Source organism: Triticum dicoccoides, chromosome 5B (genome assembly GCF_002162155.2).
Source record: "Triticum dicoccoides isolate Atlit2015 ecotype Zavitan chromosome 5B, WEW_v2.0, whole genome shotgun sequence".
In the NCBI taxonomy this organism is placed as follows: Eukaryota; Viridiplantae; Streptophyta; class Magnoliopsida; order Poales; family Poaceae; genus Triticum; species Triticum dicoccoides.
Genome location: NC_041389.1, coordinates 720,002,635 through 720,018,193, shown reverse-complemented (window position 1 = coordinate 720,018,193; position 15,559 = coordinate 720,002,635). Strand labels below are relative to the sequence as shown.

The following is a 15,559-nucleotide window of genomic DNA, read 5'->3' as shown; positions in this document are numbered from 1 at the left end:
AGGGTGACAAGGAGGGGGAGGCGAGTGGGACGGGACAAGGGGCCAGTTCTTTTGGGCGATTCTCCGAGAATCGCCCCCCTCCCTAGCTTCTCCCAGAATCGCCACTATATATATTATTTACAATCCTATCTAGTTAAGGTCTAATTAGCTAGGATCGTAAAAAAAATATGAAGTGACGATTCTAGGAGAAGCTGGGGAGGGGGCGATTCTGGGAGAATCGCCTAAAAGAACTTGCCCAAGAAAAGCCATGGCAGAACCTACAGCGAGGAAAGACATGGCTCTCTAGCAAGCACGCAGCGAGCAAGATGATGGCGGGCAACGACGGCATCGGACGATGGCTTGCGGAGACGGATGGAGAGGCAGAGCACCGGGGCTGACTCCTCTCCCGCCGCGCGACCGTGGAGAAGGAGGGAGCCGACCTCCGTCGCTCCACGCACCTGAAGACGGCTCAGATCGGGAACCACCGCTGCAGCCTAAAGACGAGCGATGGGAAGGTAAGGAGGAGGAAGAGGCGAGGCGGTGGAGGAGTAGCAGTAGGCGGCGGGGCTCCTAGGGCGTAGGAGGAGGAGGTGGGAGGGAGTGGCGGCGGACGAGGGAGGGAGGAGTGAGGGGCGCGGGGCTGTGGATTGGGGCTAGGGTTCGATTGCTTTTTCCTCTTGCTCGATCACTGTGGCCCTAGCACGACCGCTCGCTCGCTCGCTGTGGATTTCGCTCGTGTGGTGTGGTGCGCCCGCGTGTTTTTTCGGTGGATTTTACTCGTCGCGTGATGCGGTGCGCTCGAGCGATGGTTGTGCCTAGCACTTCTTGAGGGTTTATATGTTAGATTCCCCTTCGCCTTCTGTAAAATATGAGACAATCTAATATCCACCACCACCCCATGTGCATCCACAGCTCGCCAACCCTTCTCGAGATAGGCATGCAGTACGGTAGGTGATCCGACACATGGCTCACATGGCATCATACTTTGCGTTTGTTTAGGGCATGTTCATTTTTATCTCTTCTAGATTCAGCAAGGAAAGAAAATTAAATATTGGCATTCAACCGTCTAGGGTCATTAATTTGTCCGTTGTAAGATTGTTTATACTAAGTGGCTGCTCACCAATTTTTTTAGCATTATTGATTCTCAAGTTACCGGGCCAGGTAATCCGAGGTTATTATGATATTTTTCATTAACATTAATGTTTCAGTTGATGTGAATAATGTTATCCACTTTGTAGTTATTAGATGATGGCCCGCACGTTGTTGCGGGAATATTTTGAATTATTTCAATGAGATTTTGGTTATATGATACGTGAATATTTGAAATAATTATTTTTGAAAGTATATAAGAATTAGATGTAATACCATAATAGAATGGAATTTTACATGCATGCATGTTTGCACGTTGAAGTGGATTTTTAATATGCATAGTTGCATGTTGAGGTTGGCCTTTTCCTATGCATGTTGAATGATGAGGTGGCATGCTTGTATGTTGAGAGAAATATGTTAGTGGGGGCTAGCTATTTAGATATAGAAGATTTAGGAGAAGTATACAAACAACATGTCCCTTTTTCACGGTCGCGCAATCCACACTACTGCATCAAGACTAATTTCTATATGTGAGAAAAGGTATTACAATAGCGTATACCTTTAACAAAATTAAAGTTAAGCAATTAATAACTTCTAACTGATCCCTATTGCCATCTTATCATATGTACAAGTACACATATTTCTCTCATCACAATTTTGCAGTTGAATAACAACGTGTCAACTAGTTTGTTAGAGATTGTCATCAAAACATGCTATTTTGCTTCAACTGTGGTTTCTCAAGATGACATATTTTTAGTTAACTAGTTAAGGTAAAGGGTCAGTTTGTTTTGTTTGGGGGGGACATAACATGACTTAGAGGTTAAACTAACGCTTTCTATCTACGTACCTTTTATAGCATGGCAGTGAATACGCCAAGATGGGGATTGCCAAACAATGTTTATTTCGTTCACCTTATATTTGAGCATACATGCTGACGGCAAATCAATCAATTAATTTTCTTGGGCCTGATCTCGATGCCTTCGATGATTAGCCCCTTCTTCCACTGCAGCTCCTCACACTCATGGAGTATCATGTCAACATCTTCTGCAGCCGTAGCCTCGTCATCACTATCACCTGTGTGGAAGTCGCCCATCTCCAGCTCCAACCACCCGTCCACCCGTGGCCGCGGGTACCTGACGACGACACCATCATCTCGCTCGTGGTCATGTGGCTCCCCGTCAGCCATTTCGCCGGTACAGGAAGAATCGGTCCGGTTGCAAGGATGGAGGGACGCCGTGTGCGTCGAGCCCTGCCGGCCGCCTACGGAGAGGACCGATCGCTGCTGTGGGGAGGCGAGGCCGGAGGCGTCGTGAGTGAGCTTGAAGACGAGGTAGGCCGCGTAGTGTGTGCCCGGAGAGAGCTCCTTGGTGCTGATGTGGCCAGAGATGCTCAGCCAGCACACTGACATGAGCTCTGCCACCATGGAGAACCTAATTAAGCTTGCCAGGCAAATTAATTAGGAACACAAGGCAACCTTGTATAATTAAATCATCGACATTTAATTTATAAGCACACACTGTAGATTTACCGACCATGAAGGAGATCTTGCTATCATTATCATATATACACTACTTTTTTGTGGGGTATCATATATACACTACTCCCTCCGTCCACAAGTAAGTGTACATATAGAAATTTTAGGACATATTATGCAGTGGAGTGAAAAATACATTGGAAATGTGCAAGTCATCATCTCTCTGCTCTCTAATTAGCCCACCTTCAATGAGTTAAGTGCATTTAAAAAGTGAGAAGACCATGTGTTGAATGTTATTGGTCTTGATTATCGTGTGATGAGAGGGAAATATTTTTTTCTATTTTAAAGTGCATTGAGAAGATAAAACTACACTTTTTTGTGGATAAATTTTAAATGCCAAATGTAGACTTATTCCTGGACGGAGGAAGTACTAGTATAATAGTACTAGCTATAAAGGAGACAGGTGCCAGAAGAAAAGTTTCATCAGTAACTTAGTTTTTTGTCTGTCTGATATGCATCTAACCACTCACATGCCACGTTCTTCCTCCCAACCGTCTTCCTCCTCAAGCCATGATCCGATCCATCCTTTTTCTGCAACCGCCGGCCTACCCCGCCCCATCCGTCTGTCCCCACCCCCGCGGTCAGCGGATGCTACCGCGCACCGCCTCGCTGCCCCGCCTTTCCCTCAACCTTTCCCCACCGCCGTTGCTGGCAACCGCCCCAGCCATCCCTCAAAGTCCTGCACCACCGGTGAGAATCTCCGGCGATCCCCTGCATCCCCCCACCCCACAACCCCTAAGATGGATAATGGGGTTGTGACTTAGCTTTCCCCTAAGATAGATAGATGATGAGACTATGACTTTTCCCTAGCATAGATAGTGGGGCTGATTCTTCTCCAGCAAGGTTGGGAAGAAGGAAGGAAGTGACTGACGCAATAACAAAAATCTAGAGTAGTATTATATATAGCCTTGTTTATGTGGTGCAGTAGAATTCCTGTACATAGACTTCTAAAGAAAAAGGAATTCTTCTAGTACATGGGAATGAATTACCTCGAATCTGGGTCCGACCTCTCTCTCCAGTAAAGATCTATTTTAACCCAAGCGATTGCCATCTCCCTCACAGATAACATGTAGCATTTGGCGCCACTCGATCGCTGGAGCCCGAAACTCTAACACATAGATATATGTACATTAACCAGATCGTTAGAAGCCATGTATGTATCCAATCGATTAATCACTACTAGCTCAGAGAAAACGACGAACAAATCGATGATCTACCTTTTTGTCGTCTTAGCATCAGGAAAATTAGCACTCACCCTTTTGCCGTCGTCGAGGAGGACGTGCTCGTCGCTGAGATCCATGAAGAGCTCCTTCCTGGAGGAGGAATCCACGAAGTGGACCGCTCGCTCCAGGACGGCATCGCAGTCCAGAGGCAGGAACCGCTCCCACACGGCGTCCGAGTCCGCCGCTGACCGGAAGCCGGCGGACACCACAGCGGAGCGGCAGGCGTCGGCCGGCGAGGTCAGGCCGATGACTGTGGTCAGGCACTCCTCCGGGACTCGCTGGATTAATCCGTTTTCCTTGCTTGACTGCTCCATGCTCTTATCTTTCGGGTCAGCGAATGCAACCGCACCGCACACGCGCTCACTTGCATATATGGGCAAGTCATGGAATTAATCTCCGGCCCCCAGTTCTCAGTTTTTTCTTAAAAAAGGAGGATGACCCTCCGGGCTCTGCATCTGAAAGATACATGCAACCACTTTATTGATTATTCACAAAGACCTTACAAAGTAATACATCAATATCTTTGAAGCCGCCACCTTAGCAACATCTGTCGCTACTCCTATCCATTGATGAAAGGGTGCAGAAAGTGTGAGACGAATACCCAGATCTCTCACCTAGCCTAACATCTAATGCCGGAGGGCCCGACCAAGCCACATACCAGGTCTGGGGGCACAAACCGGTCCGACGCACTCTTATAGATCGTCGCCGCCGTCTTCCATCAATCCATCTTCAGAGTAGGTACTGGCGCATCGACCTTGCCATGGGTGTCGTCGACGCCCCCACCGCGCCAGATAGCGCCACCTCCCTACGCACGTTCGTCATCACACATCCGTCGCTGAGACTTTGCTGCGCCTCGCCACCGAGACTCCACGACGTCGATGCGTCACAGGGAACACTGCTCCACCGTAGATGTCGCCCACTGGTCCCTTGAGCCTGTGCACACCTCCAAGAATGACGCCCTCAAGTGGAGTACGACACATGAGTGCCACTGTCAGATGATTGATTGATCTAGGGTTTCTCCCGGAGGTAGTGGATAGGGGTCTAGACCTTCTCCAGGATGATGCCTTCAAGAAGGAGACGACGCAGAAAAACGCCGTCATTGCCGACCTTGGGAACGTGCCAAGAGTAAGATTTTCACCCGGATACGTTCGAGGACCCTCCATCCAGCATCGTGTGCACGGGACCACCACTGATCACCGCCGCCGTGCATGGAGGCCGCACCGGCCAGATCAGATTTGACCGGAGACCAGACCCACAATGCCGTCGTCGCAGTACCGAGGTCAGATCCCAGCCACCACCAGCGCCCCAGCACCATGCAGAGGCCCAGCCGTACTTCCTCCACCACCCGCGCCACGAACAGGCCTATAGAGCCAGATCCGGGCGGACATGGCCAGTGCGCCGCCCGCACGCTCCCGCTCGAGACGAATCTCTCACGACCGCCGCACCTTGGAGAAGCAGGAGCACGCCACCGCACCGCCCTGGGACGCACATGTCGCCATCCTGCCTGCCCGCCACTGCACCGAGGAGCCCCGCGGCAGCCCTACGTCTCCACCTGAGAAGGGCTGTCCCGCGCCAGCCCAAGACCCAAGCAGAGAGGAGCGAGATCCCCGCCGCCACCCACGTCAGCCGGGCTTTGCCCGACAGCGGCGGGGGAGGAGGGCCTGGAGGGGAGGGGCCTGCGGCTGCGCGCTAGGTTCCGCCCCCGTCGCCCGCGGGGGCGCCCTGGGGCTCGGGAGTCTCCTTGGTGCCTTGTTTCCCGTATAACTTCCTCGTCGAGTGGGACAACCAACATAAGTGTTGTGGTTGAACCCGTTTCCTCTACTGGCCAGCTAGTTATTTCCTCCGTTTCAAAATAAATGTTGTGGTTGTTGATGTATAAATATATTGGCTAGTCTCTTCAATAAGATTAGTCTTTTGATCGCATTGGCTAAAGCAATGAATTACTACATGGTATTGAAGCTAAGATGTCTTGAGTTCAAGGCTCGGCTAACGCAACATACTAAAAAAAAGTGTTGTGGTTTTTTAGTTCAAGTGTCTTTTAAATAAACAAACATCTTTTTATCACCAACTTTTTTTCGCGAGGTCTTTTTAATTACTACCAATCTGACTTTATAGAAACCTGTGTTTTCTGCTCAGAACCATAAATATGTGGTCACCTCTTCTTTGAGTGTTCAGTTACTTTGAAGTCGTGGAGTGTTGTTACTGAACTTACTAATTTTAATCATGAGATTAACTTAGAAATATTTCCAGTGGGCCAGTGATAACATCATCGTGCTGCGAATGTGGCACATGCAGCTACAATGTGGTTGTTGTGGAAACTTTGCAATGATGTTGTTCTTTATCGTGCTCATTGTTCGGGAATACAGGTGATTTGGCGAAAATTCGCCATAACTCTATCTCAACGGGTGGTGCTATGCTCGAGAGTTGCAAAAGATCGGCTGGCAGATGTGGCAAGAGAGCTAGAGCAGATAGCTCAAGACCCTCTGTTGGTGATGTACCCCCACCCTGGCTGAGACACCTACCTAGGGTGGCCTATGTCTTTTCTCTCCTTTGTTGTGTGCCCATCGTTGGGATGCAAGATGAACGACATGTCATGTCTCTACACTAGTGGATTGGGTATTAGAAAGTAATGACTTCTTCTCCCTGCTTCCTGATTCGGAGTTTTTTCTGCATGATATAATCGTAGGTGTTGAGTATATTGATTCTTTAGGAAACATAAGATAGACTAGGATTTGTCCTGCCTTGTCTTGTACTCCAACATGATCATGTACTCCTATATATATGCCCACGAGGCTCAAGCAATACAAAGACTATTCCACCAATCCTCTCTCTCCCTTCCAACATGGTATCTATCGCAAGTCGATCCTAAACCCTAGCCGCCGCCGCTTCCGCACCTGCGCGTCGCCCCCGGGGCGGTCGGCCTCCATGACCGCCGCCGGGGGCCGCGCCGCCCGTACCTAGGGTTCGTCCGCCGGCCGTGTTGGCCGGCTGCCCTAGAGAGTCTTTTTCCCGATCCTTTGATCCGGATTTTTCTCTCTTTCGTCGGTCGTTTTGATCGGCGTCTACTTTTTGGTTTTCTGATCTTTTCTTGATCAGTTTGCGTCACCCACCGCCGCCGTTGACACCTCGCGCCTCTACTCCGACATCGGCGCAACCGGCCGGCTTCTTCACCGACCCGGCGGCGTCGCGTGACAGGCAGCCCTCAAGGCCGTCGTCCGCGCGCCGGCCCGCCCATCGCTCTACGTCGGCCGTCACCGCCCTGCTCCGACCGGGACTCCTGCATCACCCCGACCCGGCGGCCTCGCGCCATGCGGCGGCCAATCATAGCCGCCCTGTCGCCCGCCGCCGCCGGCTTCATCTTGGACTCCGCCGCCACCACGCCTCCACCGAGCGGCGTCCCCGACCTCGCGCGCGATCGGCTTGATCACCCGCTCGCCGCCGCGATCCGCCTCATCTACGCCGCGCGACCGACCTGGCCCGTCAGTTACGCGCGCCTCCGCAGGTCCCGTGAAGATCGTCTCCGAGTTCAGCGCGCCCCTCCGCCGATCGAGCAACGGGCTGCCGCTGCGTCGCCCCGTCGGGCCGCAGCGCCGCCGCCCCGTGGTTCTTCTCCCGATTGCACCGACCCGCGTCACCGCTGCGTCGCCCCTTCGGGCCGTAGTGCCGCGGCCCGCGATCAACCGCCACCCCGAGGCCGTCCGCTCCAGGCCGTCCCCGTGGCTGCACCGACCCTCGCGCCGCCGCTGCGTCGACCCGTCGGGCCGTAGCGAGCGTGGCACGCGGTCCACGCCGCCGTCTCGAGGCCGTCCACGCGGTTGCACCACCCCGCGCTCCGCCGCTGTGCCGCCCCTTCGGGCTGTAGCACCGCGGCCCGCGGTCCCTGCGACCGTCCCGAGGTCTTCTGTCGTCGCCCCGACCTGCCCGCCGCCGCTGCGTCACCCCTTCGGGCCGTAGCGCCGCGGCCCGCGGTCCACCGCCGTCCCCGCGCGTCGACTTCCTGTGGCATGCGCCGCACCACCTCCTTTGGCGCGGGAACGCCACCGTCCGCGCCGGTCTTCGTCACGCTGTCAGGTTCTTCGCCTACTTCGAGCACCGCCGCCGCGCTCCTAACCTAGCCGCCGCCGCCGCCGTCAGGCCGCTGCCGCCGCTCTTCTTCTGCCGCCGCCGCCGCTACCCCCGTAGCCACCACCGCCTGTCCACCCCATTCGTCTTCACCCAGCACCAGCCCGTCGCCAGCGTCGCCGTCATCTACCCCGACCGCTTCATCTACTCCGACAACCGCGGGCAACATTGGCCCCGCCGATTGGCGCCGCAACCATCGTCGAGTCCTTCTCTGCTGGCCTCTCCGACTTCTTCGACATGGCGAACAGCTCGTGCAGGTCCCAGTCCACGCATGCCCGGTGCTGGCAACACCGTCGCGTGCCTTCGTCCATGACGTGTCCCCGGGCCCGGCAAGCCTGATGCGGTGCTTCGTCAACTTCGTCTTCGTCCGTCTACGCATGCCCGGTGCTGGCAACACCAACGCGTGCCTTCGTCTACGATGTGTCCCCGGGGTTGGCAACCCCGGCGCGCCGCGTTGTCAACATCATCTCCTTCCTGACGCACCACTACTTCGACACCACTGCGCCCACGACTAACTCGGCGCCTCCTTGCGCCCGCGGCTCCACGGCGACTTCCTTGACACCAGCTACCCCGACTCGACATCGACCACGACATTCTTCGCACGGCTACCTCGACCACGGCTCCACCACCCACACTCTCGGCTACATCGACAAACGGCACAAAGGGCTACCGCCTGCTTGAGCAACCTCGTCGGTTTTCACTCCAGCCAGAACTCCGCGATGCATCGACTGTTACGGCTGTGGGGGAGGGGGGGTGTCCGTCGGCTTGCCTTCGGATTCTTCTCCAGTCTCATCGTCTGCGTCGCTACCATTGTGACTGCGGGGGGATGTTGAGTATATTGATTCTTTAGGAAACATAAGATAGACTAGGATTTGTCCTGTCTTGTCTTGTACTCCAAGATGATCATGTACTCCTATATATATGCCCACGAGGCTCAAGCAATACAAAGACTATTCCAACAATCCTCTTTCTCCCTTCTAACAGTAGGTGCAAGCTTTAGGGATCTATCTATATGTTGAGGAATTCTGGCAATGAGCATGCGGTGCGTTCATGTACGAATGATGTTTATGTGCGTAGTGGCTATGGCCCTTATGTTTTTTTTTAGAATTGGTTGTGAGTGCCCAGGCAGTGATCTCTGCTCTGGTGTCCTCAGCAGCCTTTTTATGATTTAAGAACTGAACACCCTGATTTCATTGGAATGCAACGGACCGGGACATTGATCGAGCCCTTTTACTCTTAAAAAAATCTGACTTTACAGATTATACAAAAATTCTGCAATACACCGCAAAAGTAAAATGGAAACTACTAACGACGGATAAAATCAGACAAATTCTTCCTTGGCCCGTTGTAGTTTCTATATTTCTAGGGGTGATCTTGTAGGCTTGGACTTATTTAATACTTCTAGACGTCATCATTTTTTAAAAACTCAATAGTTGAACAAAAGTAATCTCCATCAATGAAATCTTTATATTCTTCCGTGTACCCAGTAAAAAAAACTATAGAAGATTACACATACACAAGTTGGGGTAAACATCACATGTTTTATTCCACCCCCATTGAACCCAGGTTCAATCCACTGAAAGCCCCGAAACGTTTTCCTAGGGTTTCGAGTGGCAAGGCGGCGCACGAGGCGATCTCGGGTCGCAAGTCTAGGGTTTGCTGATCGCTGACCTCCGGCTACCCGCGATCCCTGATCCTTGCAGCTTGCTCGCTCGGGGTGATCACGGGGGGATCCTTGTGTCCCTACCCACCCTTGGCGGCGCCACGGGAGAAGGGGTTCGGGGCGGAGGCGAGACGTAGATGGTGGAGTCGAGCGCCACGGGAGGAAGGAGAGGGAAGACGACGGAGACAGCGTCAGTGGAGGAGATGATGGATAGGTTGGATCTGACAGAGAAGGAGAAGGCAAAACTAGTAGTGGATGATGAGGAAGATCAGATGGAAGATGAGCTCCATGCTCTGATTGGGAAAGTGTTGCATAGGAAGATACTTCATGTGAATACCATTGGAGATGCGCTACGCCCAGCGTGGGGTAATCCAAGGGGACTGAATTTCAGGCCGTCGGGCGAGGACGTCTTTGTGGCGAGTTTCATGAACAAGCGTGACAGTAATCGGATCTTCGACGGGGGTCCATGGATGGTTGGAAAACATTGTGTGGGTTTGGAAAGGTTTAACATCAGATCACGTCCCTCGGAGCTGAAGTTTGAAAAGATTAAGGTATGGGTGCGGGTGATCAACCTTCCGTTCAACTTGTTGTGTCCACCATGGCCGAAGCGCATTGCAGCTATGGTTGGAGAAGTCATAGCCCTGGATGCGGATGAAAAAGGGTTTGCTTTTGGTGACTGCTTGAGATTCAGATCATGGATCCGTGTGGATGAACCTTTGATGCGTTCGGTGCAATTGGAGAAGGCAAAAACAAAAATAACATAGTTTTTTGACATCCAATACGAAAATTTGCCCTACTTTTGCTTCTCTTGTGGGCTACTGGGACATGCAGAGTTGATGTGTCCTACACCTGCGGGGAGGGACGAATATGGGCGACCACCATACCGTGAGGCGTTGAGGCATTCTCTGAGTAAAAACAGGGGTTGGGGTGGAGCTCCATCCTACAAGCAAGAGGGCACCGGTAATGGTGGGAGACAGAAAGAATCGAATGCTACAGAGGAGGAGGTGGAACCGGGGTTGGAAGTCAATTCACCTCAAAAACAGTCCGAGGGCAGGGTGAAGCAAACGGTCTACCAGTTCAATGCTCGAGGAAGGAGGTCGAATGGTCGAGGAAATCGAGGAAGGAGAGGCCCAACCACGGTCTATCGACGAGTTGATATGGATAACATGAATGCATGTGGGCGGAGTAACACCGCTCTACTGCTGCAGGACAGTGAGACAGTGCTGAAGAAGAGACAGAACAAGGAGAGCGAGTCGTCGGGCTCAAGGGATGACAGTCGCGACTCCAAGAAGAAAAAAGCAGCTGATGGGGCTGCAAATATTATCGCGGAGGCTGGGCAGCAGTCCCGCGGTTCGCAATGAATTGCTTATCTTGGAACTGTCGCAGGCTTGGGAACCCGGAGACAGTTCGAGAGCTTCACGATCTAGTGAAGATGGAAGGTCCCGCCCTGGTCTTTCTGTGTGAGACAAAGATCGAGGGGAGAAGAGTTAGTGAACTTACTAATAGGCTTGGTTTCGAAGGTTGTTACCCAGTTAATAGCGCCGGTCTGAGCGGCGGCTTGGCTTTGTTTTGGTCAAAAGATGTAGATGTGACTCTGAATAATTTCTCTGATCAACATATTGATGTAATGGTGAAAAACATAAGTGGAGACAATAAAGTGTGGCGGTTTACTGGCTTCTACGCGAAAGCAAGAAGAAGTGAACGCGCGGAAAGTTGGAATTTGTTACGTTGGCTCAAAGCTCAAAGTGATGCACCTTGGTTGTGCGGAGGCGATTTCAATGAAATTACACATAGTTCTGAATACTTTGGAGCCCAAGATCGGCCGGAATGGCAAATGGATGGTTTCCGTCAGTGTCTTGACGATTGTGAGCTGCAAGACATGGGGTACCAGGGAGTCCCTTTCACTTGGGATAACATGCAGCATGGCGACTCAAATGTGAAAGTAAGACTCGATAGGTTTCTAATGAACCCAGCAATGATGTCGTGGAAATCGGCATCGGTTGTCAAGCATGTGATGAGCCCAAAATCTGATCACTGCCTGCTAGCTATAAACTTGAAGAGGGTGGCAGAGGCCACGGACAGATATACACGCACATTCATGCATGAGGAAGCTTGGCAGAAAGATGACACATACGATTCCACCGTTCTACAAGGGTGGCGCCAAGGTGCGGGTCTGCAGGGTTTACACGGTATTGAGGAGGCCCTATCTACCATGCAAACTCAGCTTACGGGATGGAAGACAAAGAAGTTTGGGGATGTTAGAAGGAAGATAAAGAAAGTACGTAAGGAGTATGAAACGGAAAGGTCGAACTCACTGTTTAGGGGACCGACCAAGAAGGAGAAGGATCTATGCCGCCAGCTCTCTGATCTACTGCACAAGGAAGAAATCATGGCCCGCCAAAGATCGAGAGCGGACTGGCTTAAGGCGGGTGACCGTAAGACGGGTTTTTTCCAAGCTCGTGCAGCTGCCCGAAAGAGTAGGAATCGTATACGAAGATTGCAAGCCGCGGATGGTTCTATATGCGAGACCAAGCAAGATATACATGCAGAGGTACAGCAGTTTTATACTAGCTTGTACACGGCGCAGGAACACACGGATGTTCAAGCAGTTCTTCACCACGTGCCACATAAAATTACAGAACCCATGAATGAACGATTGTTGCGGCCGTTCAAGGAGGAAGAAGTGAGGGCTGCAGTTTTTGCTATGGGGCCTTCAAAGGCGCGCGGGAGAGATGGCTTTCACGCTGCTTTCTACCAGAAACATTGGGAGCTGATAGGGCCTGATGTTACTATGGCTGTCCTAGGTTTTTTGAACGGAGGACAAATGCCGGACACAGTGAACAGCACGATTATTGTTCTTATACCAAAGGTGAGAAATCCGCAAAATATCACTCAGTATAGACCAATATCTCTATGTAATGTTCTCTATAAAATATGCTCGAAGGTACTTGCTAACCGTTTGAAAGAGATCCTTGATGAGATTATTGCAGAGGAGCAAAGTGCCTTCGTGCCGGGACGATTGATTACCGACAACATCCTAGTGGCTTATGAATGTATACATTCGATGAAAAGGAAGAGAGGGAAGCAAGGATGGTGTGCGGTAAAGATTGACATGATAAAGGCGTATGACCGAGTGGAATGGTCATATTTGGAAGGGATAATGCACCAAATGGGTTTTCAAGAACGATGGTTTTCTCTTATTATGAGATGTGTAAACACCGTAAGCTTCCAAGTGAAGGTCAATGGTGAGTTGTTACCAGCCTTTTTACCTTCAAGAGGTTTTCGTCAAGGAGACCCGATATCGCCATACCTATTTCTTCTATGTGGGGAGGGTCTCTCCTCTATGCTCCTAAACTACGATGGTGGCTGGATTGATAGGGGCTTCCGATTGAGTGCTTCTGCACCTTGGATATCACATCTCCTCTTTGCAGATGATTGCTTGATCTTCATGAAAGCTGACTCAAGGAGTGCTACCAGGTTAAGCGAGATTTTGGAACAATACAGTGTGGGCTCGGGGCAAAGTGCAAACAAAATGAAGAGCTCAGTTTATTTTAGCCCAAACAGTGGGGCGTCCGTTAAAAGGGGTGTTAAGAACGCCCTCCAGATATATAGGGAGGCAATGTCCGAGAAATACCTTGGCCTTCCAACGGCCGCGGGGAGGATTACTGAGCAAAGTTTTGAACACATCAACGAGCGGTCAAGGTCGAAGGTGCAAGGGTGGTGAGGGAGTCCTGGATTAGGGGGTGTCCGGATAGCCGAACTATCATCATCGGCCGGACTCCAAGACTATGAAGATACAAGATTGAAGACTTCGTCCCGTGTCCGGATGGGACTTTCCTTGGCGTGGAAGGCAAGCTTGGCGATACGGATATGTAGATCTCCTACCATTGTAACCGACTCTATGTAACCCTAGCCCTCTCCGGTGTCTATATAAACCGGATGGATTTAGTCCATAGGACGAACAACAATCATACCATAGGCTAGCTTCTAGGGTTTAGCCTCTGTCGGTGTCAAAACCGGCAGATCTCGGGTAGGGGGTCCCGAACTGTGCATCTAGGCGAATGGTAACAGGAGACGAGGGACACGATGTTTTTACCCAGGTTTCGGCCCTCTTGATGGAGGTTAAACCCTACGTCCTGCTTGATTAATATTGAAGATGTGTGTTACAAGAGTAGATCTACCACGAGATCAAGGAGGCTAAACCCTAGAAGCTAGCCTATGGTATGATTGTTGTTCGTCCTATGGACTAAAGCCATCCGGTTTATATAGACACCGGAGAGGGCTAGGGTTACACAGAGTCGGTTACAATGGTAGGAGATCTACATATCCGTATCGCCAAGCTTGCCTTCCACGCTAAGAAAAGTCCCATCCGGACACGGGACGAAGTCTTCAATCTTGTATCTTTATAGTCTTGGAGTCCGGCCGATGGTGATAGTTCGGCTATCCGGACACCCCCTAATCCAGGACTCCCTCAGTAGCCCCTGAACCAGGCTTCAATGACGACGAGTCTGGCGTGCATATTGTCTTCGGCATTGCAAGGCGGGTTCTTCCTCCGAATAATTTATAGAAGATTGTGAACACCAGGATAGTGTCCGGCTCTGCAAAATAAATTCCACATACCACCGTAGAGAGAATAATATTTACACAAGTTCAATCTGCTGACGTGTTTTGTGGCATGACGTCACACCACTACCAAGCCTTTACTAGAATCGTTTATATCGCACCACCTCAGTGCGTTTAGCGAGACGGTTTCCTTGGCACGTCTTGTCGAAGCAGAAATCGTGTTCCCCTTATTCCGGGATTCCCATAAATACGGATGTGGGTAACCCAACCGCACCCATTGCCACGCCCCCTCCATCGAAGGCGGGTTCCAAACGGTCACGAGGACGGCTCTTGGTATTCTTCCCCTTTATAATGAGACCAAGGTCCATTCTTTTTCTCTATCGAATCCGCCCCTCGCCCCGAGTTCCAACACCCAGGGCTCTAGATTCAGGTACCTTCGACCTTCGACAATGTCCGGCCCCGTCCTACGAGGCCGGTGGATGCCCTCCTCCGTCACGGAAGAGGACGTGCTAAAGCTGAGAGAGGCCAAGTACTTAACCTACGAGATTTCGCATAGGCTACCTGCCCGAGGGCAAGCTATTCCTACTCCCGAGCCCGGTGAGATCGTCGTGTTCGTGACTCACCTCCGTCGGGGTCTAGGCTTCTCGACGGATCCCTTCGTGAGGGGGCTCATGTTTTACTATGGGCTGGAATTCCATGACTTGGCTCCGGAGTCCATCCTCCACATCTCATCATTCATTGTCGTCTGTGAAGCCTTCCTCCGCATTACCCCTCACTTCGGCTTGTGGCTCAAAACCTTCAACGTGGAGCCAAAGATAACTGAGGGGCTTCAGGCGGAGTGCGGCGGGGTGGTTATAAGCAAGAGGGCCGATGCTCCATGATCCGAGGGCTCTTTTCAGGAGGAGCTCGGCTTGTGGCAACAGGAGCGGTTCTATATTACCGCTCCCAGGGGCAGCAGGCAGAGGCCGCCGCCCGTTTTCCGCTCGGGCCCTCCACAACGGCTGTCGTCATGGATCAACAAGGGGCGTGACTAGGGGCCGTCTAAAGACGTTCCCCTATTGCAGGACCGGATTCGAGGCCTCCAAGAAAGGGGGATTAATCTGGTTGTAGTGGTACAGGATATGTTGATCCGGCGCCTACTACCCTGCAAACGTCGCCCCCTCCGCCTGTGGGAATTCAATCCGGAGGGGCCACGAGCTCTTCAACACTTCATGGGTTTCACATGTACAAACTGTTCTTCGAATCGCAAGAGATGCGTCCGGACTTGACCGAGGATGCTGGCCTAAGCTGCAATCGCCCGGATACTCAAGTAAGTAGCCCTGCGTCCGGACACGTCGTCCATTTACTTATCATGGGTTTGCCTTTTAACCAGCTATGCCTTCGACA

General features: G+C 51.7%; 1 protein-coding gene across 2 annotated transcripts; it reads right to left on the bottom strand.

The window, feature by feature from the left end:
* Positions 1 to 1,946: 1,946 nt before the first annotated feature.
* LOC119312972 (putative F-box protein PP2-B12) lies at positions 1,947 to 4,158 on the bottom strand. Of its 2 annotated transcripts, none has more exons than XM_037588772.1 (3): positions 3,858 to 4,158; positions 3,592 to 3,710; positions 1,947 to 2,507 (listed from the first exon to the last, which is right to left on the bottom strand). In XM_037588772.1, exons 1-3 carry the CDS (start codon positions 4,137 to 4,139, stop codon positions 2,015 to 2,017), a joined length of 894 nt encoding a protein of 297 aa, XP_037444669.1. In that variant the 5' UTR covers positions 4,140 to 4,158; the 3' UTR covers positions 1,947 to 2,014. The 2 variants fall into 2 exon arrangements, with proteins under 2 accessions (XP_037444669.1, XP_037444670.1); XM_037588773.1 differs by having other exon boundaries at positions 1,947 to 2,498.
* Between the last annotated feature and the right edge of the window lie 11,401 nt (positions 4,159 to 15,559).

Coding starts and splice junctions, on each gene's coding strand:
- LOC119312972 (XM_037588772.1), bottom strand. CDS start 4,139: ATGGAGCAGTCAAGCAAGGAAAACGGATTAATCCAGCGAGTCCCGGAG. Junction 3,711..3,857: donor TCCTCGACGACGGCAAAAGG/GTGAGTGCTAAT, acceptor TCTATGTGTTAG/AGTTTCGGGCTCCAGCGATC. Junction 2,508..3,591: donor AGGTCGGACCCAGATTCGAG/GTAATTCATTCC, acceptor TTGCCTGGCAAG/CTTAATTAGGTTCTCCATGG.